Source organism: Dipodomys ordii, unplaced genomic scaffold (assembly GCF_000151885.1).
Source record: "Dipodomys ordii isolate 6190 unplaced genomic scaffold, Dord_2.0 Scaffold150, whole genome shotgun sequence".
In the NCBI taxonomy this organism is placed as follows: Eukaryota; Metazoa; Chordata; class Mammalia; order Rodentia; family Heteromyidae; genus Dipodomys; species Dipodomys ordii.
Window position 1 is genome coordinate 6,604,652 of NW_012267366.1, and position 13,441 is coordinate 6,618,092.

The following is a 13,441-nucleotide window of genomic DNA, read 5'->3' on the forward strand; positions in this document are numbered from 1 at the left end:
GAGAGTTGCTGCTCATCTTTAGATTTTTCTTTTCATCACTGACTTATCTTTGAATTTCCTTTGCCCCTATGAGCTAGCTTCATAAAATTGTTACCTTTTATTTTGGTGAGTTTCTCTTGTTTTTTAGAGGTGTTAACTTGCCTCATCGGTAAGCCTATAAAAGTAGGTCAGATTTTTTATTTGTTCCTAATCCTTTTTCTCTACCATGTCACTTAGTCCTCACTCAGTGAAATTACATTTATCTGCACTTAGCTTTGTTAGAGTTGCTCCTGCCTTCATTAAACCTCCTCAGTGGTAAGTGATGAAAGGTCATTCAGCATGCACATTAGCAAGTATGATATAGAAGTATTGCTTAGTGCTGGAGGAGACCTACAGAATAATCCAAATACCCTCAGCCCCAATTCACAGATGATGAGATTTTGTGTGATTAAATGAGACTAAAATACAGACCCTAGACCATCTGAATTTTTCTTCTACCAATATTTTCCTGCTTAGCCACTTGCCTTTAGCAACAAGTCAAGTGGCTACATCTAGTAATATAGTCTACTCTTGAATCTGGTTGTTTATGACACAGTCCTCAAAGCTCACTGTGTCCCTAATGCTACCTAAATCCCTGCATGGCATATTAAATAGGCTATTAGATAGAATGTATCATCAGTCTACTCACCCTGAGAAAGTTAACTATACTTCTAGCCTTAGGTTTTTTTTTTTTCTTTTCTGAACTGGAGGAGCTAACTTACAAGAACACACAAGAATTGTGTCAACTAGAAGACACAGGTTTTTGTGCCCATTTCAGTAGGCTGTGCTACCATTTATTAAAGCTGCTTCATTGAAATGCTTTCCTACTTTCTATTTGTTTGAGGAGAGAAGCATGTGTAAGTGGAATGTGCATTCCTTTTCCCTGTCATCTGATTATTTATTACCATGGTTTTTTTTTTTACCACAAAGTGTAAGCACTTTGTGATAAAAAGCGTAAAGCACTTAGAAAAATAATATAAGCTATTCCTAGTAATGATGAGTGCACATTTTGCTTGCACTTCACCAATTACTAACTTAATTTCCTGCCTTATTTCCAGTCATTACAAACTAAATGGTGAAGCACTTAACTCCAACCTTAATACCTCAGATGAGCATAAAGTAAAGAAGGCCCCCAAATGCTGTTCAGTTGAATTTGTTTTGGTGCTACATGCTAAGTGATTTAGTGCACTTCATTTTGAAAGGGCATTAATCATTTGTCTTTGTTCTCATTACATATGTATGTTTTTTTCCAATTATGTATATGTAACAATTATCCAAATTTAGTGAGGCTTAGGCTTGTAATCAGTAAGATTTTAATACAAAAAACATACATAATTAGTTTTAGAAAGGTCATAGGATTTGAGGATGGTACAATTATTTTATTTGTGCTTGGTATTAGGCTTGAACTAGATCTTACTCTCAACTCATCTATCTTGCTCACAGCCAGCACTCTACCATTTGGGCCACACCTTGAGGATGACATTTTTTTCTGGTTAATTGGAGATGAAATCTCACAGAGTTTTCTGCTCCAATTGGCTTCGAACCTTGATCTTGTAGATCTCAGCCTCCTGAGTTGCTAGGATTACAGGCATGAGCCACTGGGGCCTGATTGAAGGACATTTATTTACTTACTTTACTGATGAATAATTAATTGCCTTGACCAAAGTTACATGTCACAACACTAGTTACTTACATGGCTAGGTCCAAAATCTAAATCTCTTTTGTTTTATGCCAGTGTTCCTTTTATCGTTCGTTCGTGGGGCCTGAACTCTGGGCCTAGGCCCTGTCCCTCAGCTCTTCAGCTCAAGGCTAACGCTTTAGCACTTGAGCTACAGCGCCACTTCCAGCTTTTTTCTTTTTGCTTATGTGGTGCTGAGGAATTGAACCCAGGGCCTCATGCATGCAAGGCAAGCACTCTACCACTGAGCCACCTTCACAGCCCCAGTATTCCTTCTATAAAGGCCTTTTTGTGGCAGGTGGTGTTGGGAATAGATTTCAGGGCCTTGTGAACATTAGGCAAGCTAAGCCACATCCTCAGCTCTACTTAGGCCATTCTGATTTGGTCATCCATTAGCAAAAGTGAAACTGTCACTGATCAAAAATAAAGTACTCTTTTTCGTTAATTTTTCATATGCCAGGAATTCACCAAGCATTCATTTTTGTAGCAACTGTTGTATCCTGCTCCAACGTAGCTTGTGGATGTACTTAAGAACTTTGTTCACAAACACATAGACACAAGACCCTATCTACTGTGTTTTCTGAATCCTCCTTTTTCCATAGTCATATATTATAGAAACATCCAGGGTCAGAGGGGATTAAGGGATAGTAAATTCAAATTCTCACATGCAAGTCAGTGTCCATTGTTTCCATCTCATCACCACTTTGTCCCAGCAGTCATAGAACACCACCAACAGCTGTCCCATCACAGTTCTTTAAGCACCTTCAAGACATCCTCTGATTGCATCTCACCCATTTTTCCTTCTGCCACATGAGATCCACTGACATGTTCTTTCCATAGATGGTGTGACAGTTTACTGTGTCTGCTGCTACTGCCTTCCCTCCTACTAGTTCTTGTCTTCCCCATAGGCAATATCTAAATCCTTTCCTAGTCAGTGTTCCAGCAATCTGCAACAATTTTCTGGCTGAAGTAGAATACCTCCCTTATCTAACCTTTTCCCAAAGGTGTATTGACTTTTATGTTCCATTTGTTTCTGATATACCAGTGTTTGAAACCCTTGTTTCTATTACAGGCTCTTTTTAAAATTCAGTTTGAAAGGGCATTTAAAGAGGGAACTGGAATAGAAAATAATCTGAGAAGTACTCTTTAATCTGCACTTAGAATTCTTCCTCTCACTGTCCTTTCTGCATTTACTTCCCTACCCCTTTTTTCTTTACCTTTTTTTTTGTTAGCAGTGCTAGGAGTTGAACCCAGGGCTGTGCACATACTGGTCAGGTGCTCTATGACTTGAGCCACCTTGATAGCTCTGCATTCAACCTTTTCTGTCTAGTGTACCTTGCTTAGCAAACATGTCTTCTTAAATAAGACTTTCTCACCCTTATCACCAAACTCTATACTTGAAGACATGCCTGAAACTGAGAGTCACACAATTTACCTCTTAAGCTAGGGTTTCCTAAACCTTGAGGACAAATGTGCTTTAGAATTCATAATTTTGAGATTTTAGAATGGAAATATGGCATATTATATAACACCTTATAATCAAATAGTAATGAACATTCCCATTAAGTGGGTTAAACATGGTCTCATGTCAATGCAGTTTTACCTTTAAATGAATTTGGCACAAATTTAGGGAAGGTTTCAGTTTTTTAGACTCTTGGTGATTTGCGAATTACAGGTGAAGGATTATTAACATGTACCTTTACACATACATATGAACATGTCTCATGCTGTCATGAACACTCATTTAAAATGAAATACTAGCTCTGCACTTTCCTGCCCATTAATCCATTGAAGTTAATAATTTCTGTCCTTCCTCCATGTCTTTGGAGGTTATTACAAGTGAAGTTGATGGTATGGAAGAGCAGATATTGGTTCAGCATAAGTTCTCCGTCCCAGAACAGCTATCCCATCTGGGATGGACAGATGGACATGCCACAGGAAGGCAGCAGGAACACAGAACAGCAGCTGTTCAGGAAGAAGATCAGACACACTCAGAATTCCCAGCAATTTGGCTGAGAGTCGTATTGTGAATGCTTGGTACATGACCTTTGCTCACCGAGGTGACTCACACTCAGCCTAATGAATAAAATGTTCCTTTAAGCCAACCTTAAGACATCAACTGCTAGAAATGCTAACTGCAAAGAAGCTCTTCTGCGAAGCTCTTCTGCACACTTACATGGTTGATTCTTATGACCCTTTTACCACCTTCTTCCCCTGTATAGCGTATTAGAGTTAAAATGATAGCAAACGCATATGTTGTGTCTATAAATCTGTGTTTTTATACATATGCTTTGTAACAAGGAATACAAGAAAATAAAAGCAGAAAATCAGGTTCATGCTGGTCAAATAAGCCTTTTCTTTCTTTAAGTTTCTTATTCTTGGTCCTTTCAACAAGAAAAATGTGTAATTTAACATTCCACTCATGGGCTTCTTAAGTAGAAGTACTCAAAAGTGGGAGGTGAAATTGGGATGTTTTCAATGTTCTTAAAATTCTTTGAACAGTAGTTTGAAAGCTCTAATTTTTCTGTTTTCACCATTGTTTACATTCCAGAAAATGAAGAAGTCAAGGAAACGACTTTACGAGAGCTTAAAATGCTTCGCACTCTCAAGCAAGAAAACATTGTGGAGCTGAAGGAAGCCTTTCGTCGGAGGGGGAAATTATACTTGGTATTTGAATATGTTGAGAAAGTAAGTTATTAATTGCCTACCTTCTTGGATCTTTTATTTAGGGCTATTTGTAATTTTGCTAAAGAAAGTATTATTAATTAGTATGACTTGTTATGTATTCTTAATCTCAGGATCTTACGATGAAAACATTTTTCATAATCATTGTAAGTCCTGAAACAGATTTAGATAGGTTTTACAATTTAATAGTACACCGATAATCATAATCTTACTGTATACTGATATGGCTTCTGAAGTCTCAGAATCTACATCCAACAAACCATTTCTAGATTTGATTTATTTACATTAAGCTTGGTGGTATGGGATCATATAGGTTTAAGCCAGATCAAAACCAGCACAGGCTAGGTGCTTGTATCAGACCTAGGGTAGTGAGAGAGTCAGTCAGTCTTTTGTGAACTGCCTGTACTTTGGTTTTCTTTGAGAAGAAGCAGGCTTGCTAACAGGCTTGAGGTAAGGCTCCAATGCAGCAGATTAGACCACTGGTAAGGAATTGAGAGCATAAGAGAAAACAAGAAGACATGCATTTTTTTCCAGTTGACTACACACTTGTCTTAGCACTTAAACAACAAAAATCAACTTACTAATAACAATCTTAATGGCATGACCTAATGGAAAATGTATGCTATAGTAATCAGTGTTAGGTGTCTCAGAATGTCTTTGCAGCTGACTTGCAGCTGTTGGTTTTGACTGGTTAGAATAACAGAAGAAACTGGACCAGCGGAGCCTTTTGAAAGTTTTGTTCCTGAGTCAATTGGTGACTGCTGATTTTCTATGCTTTTAACAAATTTGAATTGAAACTGAAAAGGTTAGGTTTGCTGCAAGTCAGCACTCAGGTGCTTGTTATTCCCTGAATGACAAGGTGTCATTTCCATTGTCATCATCAAATGGAAACCAATGTTGTCAAGGTGACCACTAATGCAACTTGAAATTTATTTAGCCATTACAGACTATTTTTAATAAAAATAGTAATATCATTACTAGTGAAACTGGAAAATATGAGAAAGCCCTTTGTCATTTTAAACCACTGCTTTTACATTTCTTTTCCAATATTTGGTTCATGTTTTTTTTTTCAGTATTATCTTAAGTATTCCCCTGAAGTACTTTCACTATCAAAATGAAACTAAAGTTGTTGGTATTTTTGAAAGATATTAAGAAAAGGATTGCTATACTAGGATCGCAGGGAAAATCAGAAGCTCTTAATTTTTAGTTGTTACAAATACACAGTTTGCATTTTTTACTGCTAAATAATAAAATTTGGAAAATCTGGTGTTTCATTATGTCTTTTTTTTCCATTTCTGTTCTATTCATGGTAATTGTTCATGGTAAATAACAATTTAGTATAACAAATGGATAGATACCTCTCTGTATTTGTTTCTCACTGGGAAAGGTAATTTCAGAGATCTCTCTGCTAGGATGTGACAGAACTGCTACCAGAACTTATTCCTGGGCTTCTTTCCTTGCCCCTGTGTTCTTAGATGGAAGGTAACCATCACACCTGCACATCAGTGGCAATGCCTAATAATCCACAGTGAGTCTTAAGAGGAGAAAGACTATAAAATGTACAAGGCTGGTAACAGAGACTCATGATCACAGTCCCTTAAACAAAAAGGAGTTTGTTTCTCCTTCATATACAAATAAAAAGGTAGGCAGTGCAGAACTGGATGGCAGCTGTGCTCCACAATCATGAGAGCAGTTCCTGCTGCCTGCTTCTACCATTTTGCTCCACTACTCCTGAGATGTTCCCCTTGTCTTTCACAGTATAATCGCCAACTGTCACATCCATTGGACAAGATGTAGTAGTTGCATGGTCACACTAGCTACAAGGCAGAGCACAAGTCCACTCCTCATTCTGAGCTGCTAGGTCTTCAATTGAAAACTACTCCTGTGGAGTTAAGAGAAGAATGGCTATGGAGGGCTAGTATTTATGGCGCTAAAGAACCTACAGAACATCAAGTGAGGGATACCTCCTGTTCTTCCTGTGCATTTGGCACCTTTTATATATTTGTTAAGTTGGAAAAGATGATTCAAGTGGAAAAACATAAAAGATGATGCAAACATTCTTTAAATATTTTGCTTCATACATATACATTTACTACTCTGTAGAGCTATGTCAAAGCCATTTGCATGTTGCCTTTCTGGTTGAAGTTCTGATTGGTCTTTATTAACATACGTTATTAATGCATATATTAATGCATCCTTAAAAGTGAAGCCAAAGCTGAAAATCACAGAACAGTCTTGCTAAAGAGTCTTTCAGTATTTATGCTTAGCACTACTAACGCTAGCACCTTGCCAATGTTTTATAAAGGAAAAGCACAAATGTCTAACCAAAGGTGAGAGACAGGAGTTGCCATTCCCAAGAAACTAAATTTTCTTTTCTTGGGAATGGCAACTCCTGTTAAAAACACTTCCATTGGTGGATTTATTTAGTTATATTAAGATAATAAGTACATCTGTTATAAATAGGTATGAAGATAAACACAACTGATTTCTTTGTTTTCAATACAATGTGTTAGAGCACTAGTATTCTACCTGTCTGATATTAGGAATCTTTTATGCTCTGAAAATTATTGAGGGTCCCTACAACTTTTTGTGTGGCTTTTATTTGTTTGTTTCTCATTTAGAAGGCCATGCTGAGCAATATAAAATACTAATTTGAGAGGCTGGGTTATGGCTTAGGGGTAGAGCACTTGCTTAGCATGAGCAAGGCCCACCCTGGGTTCTGTCCTTAGCACCCCTCCCCCAAAATCATTTAAAAATAGCAACAATAAGCCATTAATATTAACATAAGTATGTTTTGAGTCAGATATTCTTCTAACTTAAAAATAAGATGTCATACAAAAGCAGCTAGTTGAGCCTGCATCTTCCATCAACCCAGTGCTTTGCTTGGAACCACAACTAGGATTCAGATGGCACATACACAGCAGAAGTGCTTTATGTGGATTTATCATGCAGATTTTTTAAAAAGATGAATACTCAAGAATTGCAGTTTAGCAAAGTAACATCCTTCATCAAGAACATCCCTACCTAAAATTGCTGTTTTGTTCTTTTTTAATGGAGAGGGCTAATTGATGATTTCATTCCCTTGAATCATGCTAATATGTTAAGAGAGCAGTCATTGCTGCTTTGTACCATCAGTATAAATGCCAACACAGAGGAAAAGGCAAACACCTGAGTGTTACAACTGATGTAGTTTGACTTCAAGGGTCCTCTGCAATCTCTTAAGACCCTTGTAGATCCCCAAACCACAGTTTGAGAATTGCTGTTCTATGTAGTAACTTGCAAACAATAAGCTATTTTGAGCCTTATTCCTTGTGCTTTAAGGAAGAAAAGGAGAAACTTTGCTTAATCTGAAATTTAATGGGATATGACTAAGTGAAGTTTCTGCTTGACAAAAAGTTTGAATAATTGGGCTACTAGAGTGGCTTAAGTGGTAGTGTGCCTACCTAGCAAGTGTGAGGCTTTGAGTTCAAACCTCAGTACCTACACACAAACACATACACACACACACACTCTCTCTTTCTCTCTCTCTTCCTCTCTTTCTCTCTCTCTCTCTCCCCTCGCCCCCTCCCTTTCTCTCTTCTTCTCTCTCTCCCTCTCTTTTTCTCTCCCATTCCCAGGACACCAGATGCTGGTGGCTCACGCCTGTGATCCTAGCTACTCGAGAGGCTGACATTTGAGGATCGCAGTTCTAAGCCAGTCCAGGCAGGAAAGTCCATGAGACTCTTTATCTCCAATAAACCACCAGAAAGTGGCACTGTGGCTCAAGTGGTAGAGCGTAGCCTTGATCTGAAGAGCTCAGGGCCAGTTCCCAGGCCCAGAGTGTAAGCCCTACCACTAACCAAAACAAAACAAAAATATGAATTTCGAATGGTCTCTGACTTTAACAATTTTGAATACTGAATTGTTTGAGGTCGACATGTTATTTCAACAGCATATCCTATTTAATTTATAAAACTTATTTTATAAAAAATATACTTATTTTAATTTTTACACTAAATATATCGATCATTTCTAATCTTGGGAATTGTTTCCTTTTTAGAGTAGTTTCCAAGCCTCTTAACAGAAATATCTATATTACTTTATTACAAAGTTCTATCATATTCATTACAAGGTTCTATCATAAATATACTGCATACTAAATTAAAATGATCCACCCCCTTTTATACATGATATTGTTATTTCTCCACATTGTATTGAATTTCTTCAAAGGAAATTATCCTAAAATGATGCTTGAAAGCTTTAAGGGAAGTAAAAAGTACACACAGTTATTATTTGGAACAGTATAGAGGAGTAGTAAAAGTTGCATTTCTTAAGAAAGGGAACCTTGGGGGTGGGAATGTGGTAGAGCGTTTACCTAGCATGTATGAAGCCCTGGGTTCGATTCCTCAGTACCACCTAAACAGAAAAGGCCAGAAGTGGTGCTATGGCTCAAGTGGTAGAGTGCTAGCCTTGAGCAGAGAGAGGCTCAAGGACAGTGCCCAGGTCCTGAGTTCAAGCTCCACGAACAGCAAAAAAAAAAAAAAAAAGGAACCTTGATTTATTGTTGTATCCTGGTGCATCATGAACTAAGTTATACATAAAATACAAAACAAAAGTAACAAATATTATTTATTGGCTGACTCATCTAACACTTTAAAAATGTTAATATAAAGTGGGCCTGCTTAATTTTTTAGAATATGCTTGAATTATTGGAAGAAATGCCAAATGGAGTTCCACCTGAAAAAGTGAAAAGCTACATTTATCAACTAATCAAAGCTATTCACTGGTGCCATAAGAATGATATTGTCCATAGAGGTGAGTGTGGAATTTTTGAAATGTAAGATACTAAAGAAAACACTTAAAAAGCTAAAATATTTATTATCTTGAGAATATTTCTATTTAAATTTAAATACATCTTTCAAGTATAAGATCTAAGAAGTCATTTGCTGTCCAAATATTCCTTTGTACACTGAAAGGATCAATCATAAATTTATTTGGGTGTTGTGGTGAGATCTCTGTCTGTATAGCCATTCCTCTCCAAAATGAATAAACGCCTTATATATAAAAGACTTCAACAAAAGCCAATTTTGCAACTTACTTGGGGCCAGGAGAAATGGCAAAAGAACAATTCCATAGCCTTTTGGCCCTGCAAGTATACCAGTTAATGTGAACCAACTCAGAATCAGGCTTTATAGGTGGTACCTAAGTCATTGTCCCTATTGGAACTCATCTTTCATTGTGTCTTAGATCAGCAGTCTCCAATGTATGTCTTCACCTATTGACTTTCCTCCCTATTAGTCAAAAGTACCCATTGTCTGTAGGTTATAGGCATGACTAAATTTGCATAAGGCCATGATTGTATTTCCGTAAACTGTCTCACCTTTTCCTTTACTGCCACAATCTACTGTTTATAATAATCAAAGGAAGTCACTTATTCAGCATCATTTTTTACTATATGTTTTTACTAAATATTTTAAGTGTTCTTTGTAATTTTTTTAGAAGAGCCTTGAGATGTCTTCAAGTTTTATCTTCTGATGTTTCTCTTGCATTTTGTTTTATACTAGCCAGACACAAATTGATACAGTGATGAAGATAAAAGATGTTTATCAGATGTTACAATATGTACTTCTTGTCTGAATTATTGAAATTGTGGTTTGCATGTTTTTAAGAAGAAAGAAATTGAAATTTTACATACCAGCATGAAGTGTGTTACTCTGCTTTTCACTACAGTTATCTATTCAAATTATGCTAGATTTCTAATTAGATACCATGTGTCAATCAGCAGAACTTAGAACATTTTTTACTAATTGTTTTCTAATCTTGATACTCTAGATATAAAGCCAGAAAATCTACTAATCAGCCACAATGAGGTTCTAAAATTATGTGACTTTGGTAAGTTAAAAAGAAATCAAATCTCAGTACTTAAACAATTATTGTAATTCGCACATAGCTTTTAAATGCATATCAAAAGTAATTTGGCCACGTGTGTGACACATATTCTGGAAGAGAAGATTTAGAACTTTATGGTTCCAGGCCAGTCCAGGCAAAAAGTTGTTGAGACCACAGCTCAATCAAGAAACCAGATGAAGGATAGAGGTACAGATAGGAAGATTATGGTTCAGAGCCTGCCCAGGACAAAAACAGACCCTATCCGAAAAGTGACTGGTGACACAGCTCAAGTGGGAGAAAGCCTAGCAAATGTGACTTAATGAGAATTTATTCAAAGTAAATACATGTATATGCATATATGAATAAGCCCAGCACCTAATGATCCCAGGAAAGGGTTTGTTTGGAACTCTCACTATGGGTTCCTAGTATGAATAAGATAAAATATTTTAGATGTTGATAGAAATTGCTCTAGGTTCAGTTCTAGAACCATATCCAGAACACTTATTCCTATTGTGTGTTCAATAAATAAAGCTGATAACTGATGTATGATATGCCAGTTCTTGATTAAATGTGTCTGGAAGAGTTTTTAGTTATTTTAAAATTATAACACACTCAGCCCCCTTTTTATATATTCAACTACAATCACAAATACAATGTAACCCTCTACATAAGCCTCTATTTATCTTAAGCAAAAGTTGGGTTCTTTTAGATAGATTGCATCTTATAGTAGACTGTTGTAAGAATTCACTCTGTAGAATGACCCATTTTGTTCGACATTTTGAGACATACATAACTAATTCAGCAATTTTACTCAGTATTTGGAAATTATGATCTTGAGCTCCTGAGGGGAAAATGTTTTAAATGTTCTTTGTAACTTTTTAAGAAGAGCCTTGAGATACCTTCAATTCTTAGACAATAGTTTAGAAAAATGAAAAGGAATATTGAATACCAAAATGTTTGTTTTAGCATTTCTTTGACATTATGCTTTTAAGAAACAGTGTCTCTAACAAATTCCTGTTGGTAATTGTGATTACCACCCAACACTGAGTCCGCACCTTATACACCATTTACTCTGCCTCTATGATTCTATGGGCCACTCTTCTGCTTAAATCTCTAAGGCAGCTGAAATTATAAAAAGTTAGAAATACAAAAGAAATACTGTAGAATGGCTAATCATAGGAAAAAACACTCTTGGGTTAACATTATTTCTTTAAGAGAAGACTTTTAAATGCTCAGAAAGTTCCTCCTAGTGGCACCATATGAGGTGATCTGTACCCTGTGCAACCCTAACAAGGACTTCCTAATTGCTTTCCCTCCCAGAGCTGGAACTTCCTTTGGCTTGAAGAACCCCATTCACAAAGACAAATGCTACAAAATGTCTTACAAAGACCTATTGAGTGGCTGAAGTTTAGGATTTTTTTGCTGTGGTTGTTTTATTTTTTACTGTTTCATTTTAAGAAACAGTATTATATGCTTTTCAAATGTGACATCTAATTTTTACTCCTAATTTTAATGTTTTAGTTCTGTAACTACTGATCATTAAACTATACCACATTTGGTGAGTTAGCTAGGTAATGAATTTATTCTGCTGCCTCAATTTTGTGACTTTGATGTGGCTCCAAAACCTTTTGAAAGGAAGAAAGACAGAAGTTATGGTGGGGTCTGTAAAGTCATTAAGATTACTGTAACATGCTTTCTGAGACATCAGGGAATGAAAGTAATTTGTGGCCTGCCTTGTTTCTAGTACTGCCATTGATTCGTTTACATAATAGCTAAAACTGATCAGCACCAATAGATATACAAATACAATTCATGTTTCAGGTAGCAGAGTTAATAACTGTCTACAAAATGTTATTTAATTTTGACTTTTGGTTTTAGTGGATTCTTAATTTCGTTTCTAATATTTGCCTTTTTAGAAAAACTAATTTGAAATTAAGCTTTGAATGCTTAGAAAACTATGGAGGGACTTGGATAGGGTGACTTTGGATAGAGTGACATGGATTTCTCTAGCATAGGGAAGAGACTAATTTTTTTTCGGTCATGGGGCTTGAACTCTGGGCCTGGGAACTGTCCCTCAGCTTTTCAGCTCATCGCTGGCGCTCTACCATTAGAGCCCTAGTGATGCTAGTGGTGTTGTGCCACTTCTGGTTTTCTGGTGCTTTATTGTAGATAAGAGTCTCATGGACTTGCTTACCTTGGCTGGCTTTGAACTGCGATCCTCAGATCTCAGCCTTCTGAGTAGCTAGGATTACAGGCATGAGCCACTGGTACCTGGCAAGAGAGCAAATTTTAATTGACATGAAAGCTAGTAATTTTTTTTAGATAACAAGGACATTAATAATAAACAACCCATTCAATATCAGTCATTGTTTTCTTTTGATGTTCTTTTTTTTTGCGGGGGAGGTCTGGTCGTAGGGCTTGAACTCTTGGCCTGGGCGCTGTCCCTCAGCTCTTCAGCTCAAGGCTAGCGCTCTACCACTTGAGCCACAGTGCCAATTCCGGCTTTTTTTCTTTTTGCTTATGTGGTGCTGAGGAATTGAACGTAGGGCCTCATGCATACAAGGCAAGCGCTCTACCACTGAACCACCTTGCCAGCCCCGATGTTCTTTTAAAGTCTATTAGCACTGAAATATTTTGCCAACATGAATTTACTATTTCAGGTTTTGCTCGGAATCTCTCAGAAGGCAATAATGCTAACTACACAGAGTATGTGGCCACCAGATGGTATCGATCCCCAGAACTTCTTCTTGGGTAAGTTACTTTCCCAAAGTAGAGTGGCCTCTACGTATCTCTTGATCTTTGACTTTGCAATTACCTATGGAAAATAAGAATTTTACTTAATTAAATGTTAATTAGAGATTTACTGTAATATACTACCTGAAAACTTAAATGTTATGAAACCAGCTCCATTATTTACTCATGATTCTGTGTGTCAGTAATTTGAGTTCAACGAATGATTGTCTTTCTTGGGGACATTTGGGTAGGTTGAGTGCCCCCCCCCTTCTAGGGATTGATTTGTTTTTTATTTTTTTTAATTTTTTTGTGAACACACTGTACAGAGGGGTTACAATTACATGGGCAGGATAATGCATACATTTCTTATCAAACATTGCAGCCTCCTCCTTTGTTTACCCTTCACATCCCTTCCCAGCCTCCCCCCCCCCCCCCAATCCTCCCCGCCTCCCCCCCCCC

General features: G+C 37.0%; 1 protein-coding gene across 1 annotated transcript in view; it reads left to right on the forward strand.

Annotated features, from left to right (window-relative positions):
• Cdkl5 (cyclin-dependent kinase-like 5) overlaps window positions 1-13,441 on the forward strand; it is a 155,265-nt gene that overhangs the window by 92,075 nt on the left and 49,749 nt on the right. Inside the window, exons 5-8 of the mRNA XM_013032129.1 lie at window positions 4,248-4,384; window positions 9,055-9,175; window positions 10,193-10,252; window positions 12,910-13,000. Coding sequence (XP_012887583.1) covers window positions 4,248-4,384; window positions 9,055-9,175; window positions 10,193-10,252; window positions 12,910-13,000 — 409 coding nt within the window. The remainder of the gene's footprint in view (window positions 1-4,247; window positions 4,385-9,054; window positions 9,176-10,192; window positions 10,253-12,909; window positions 13,001-13,441) is intronic.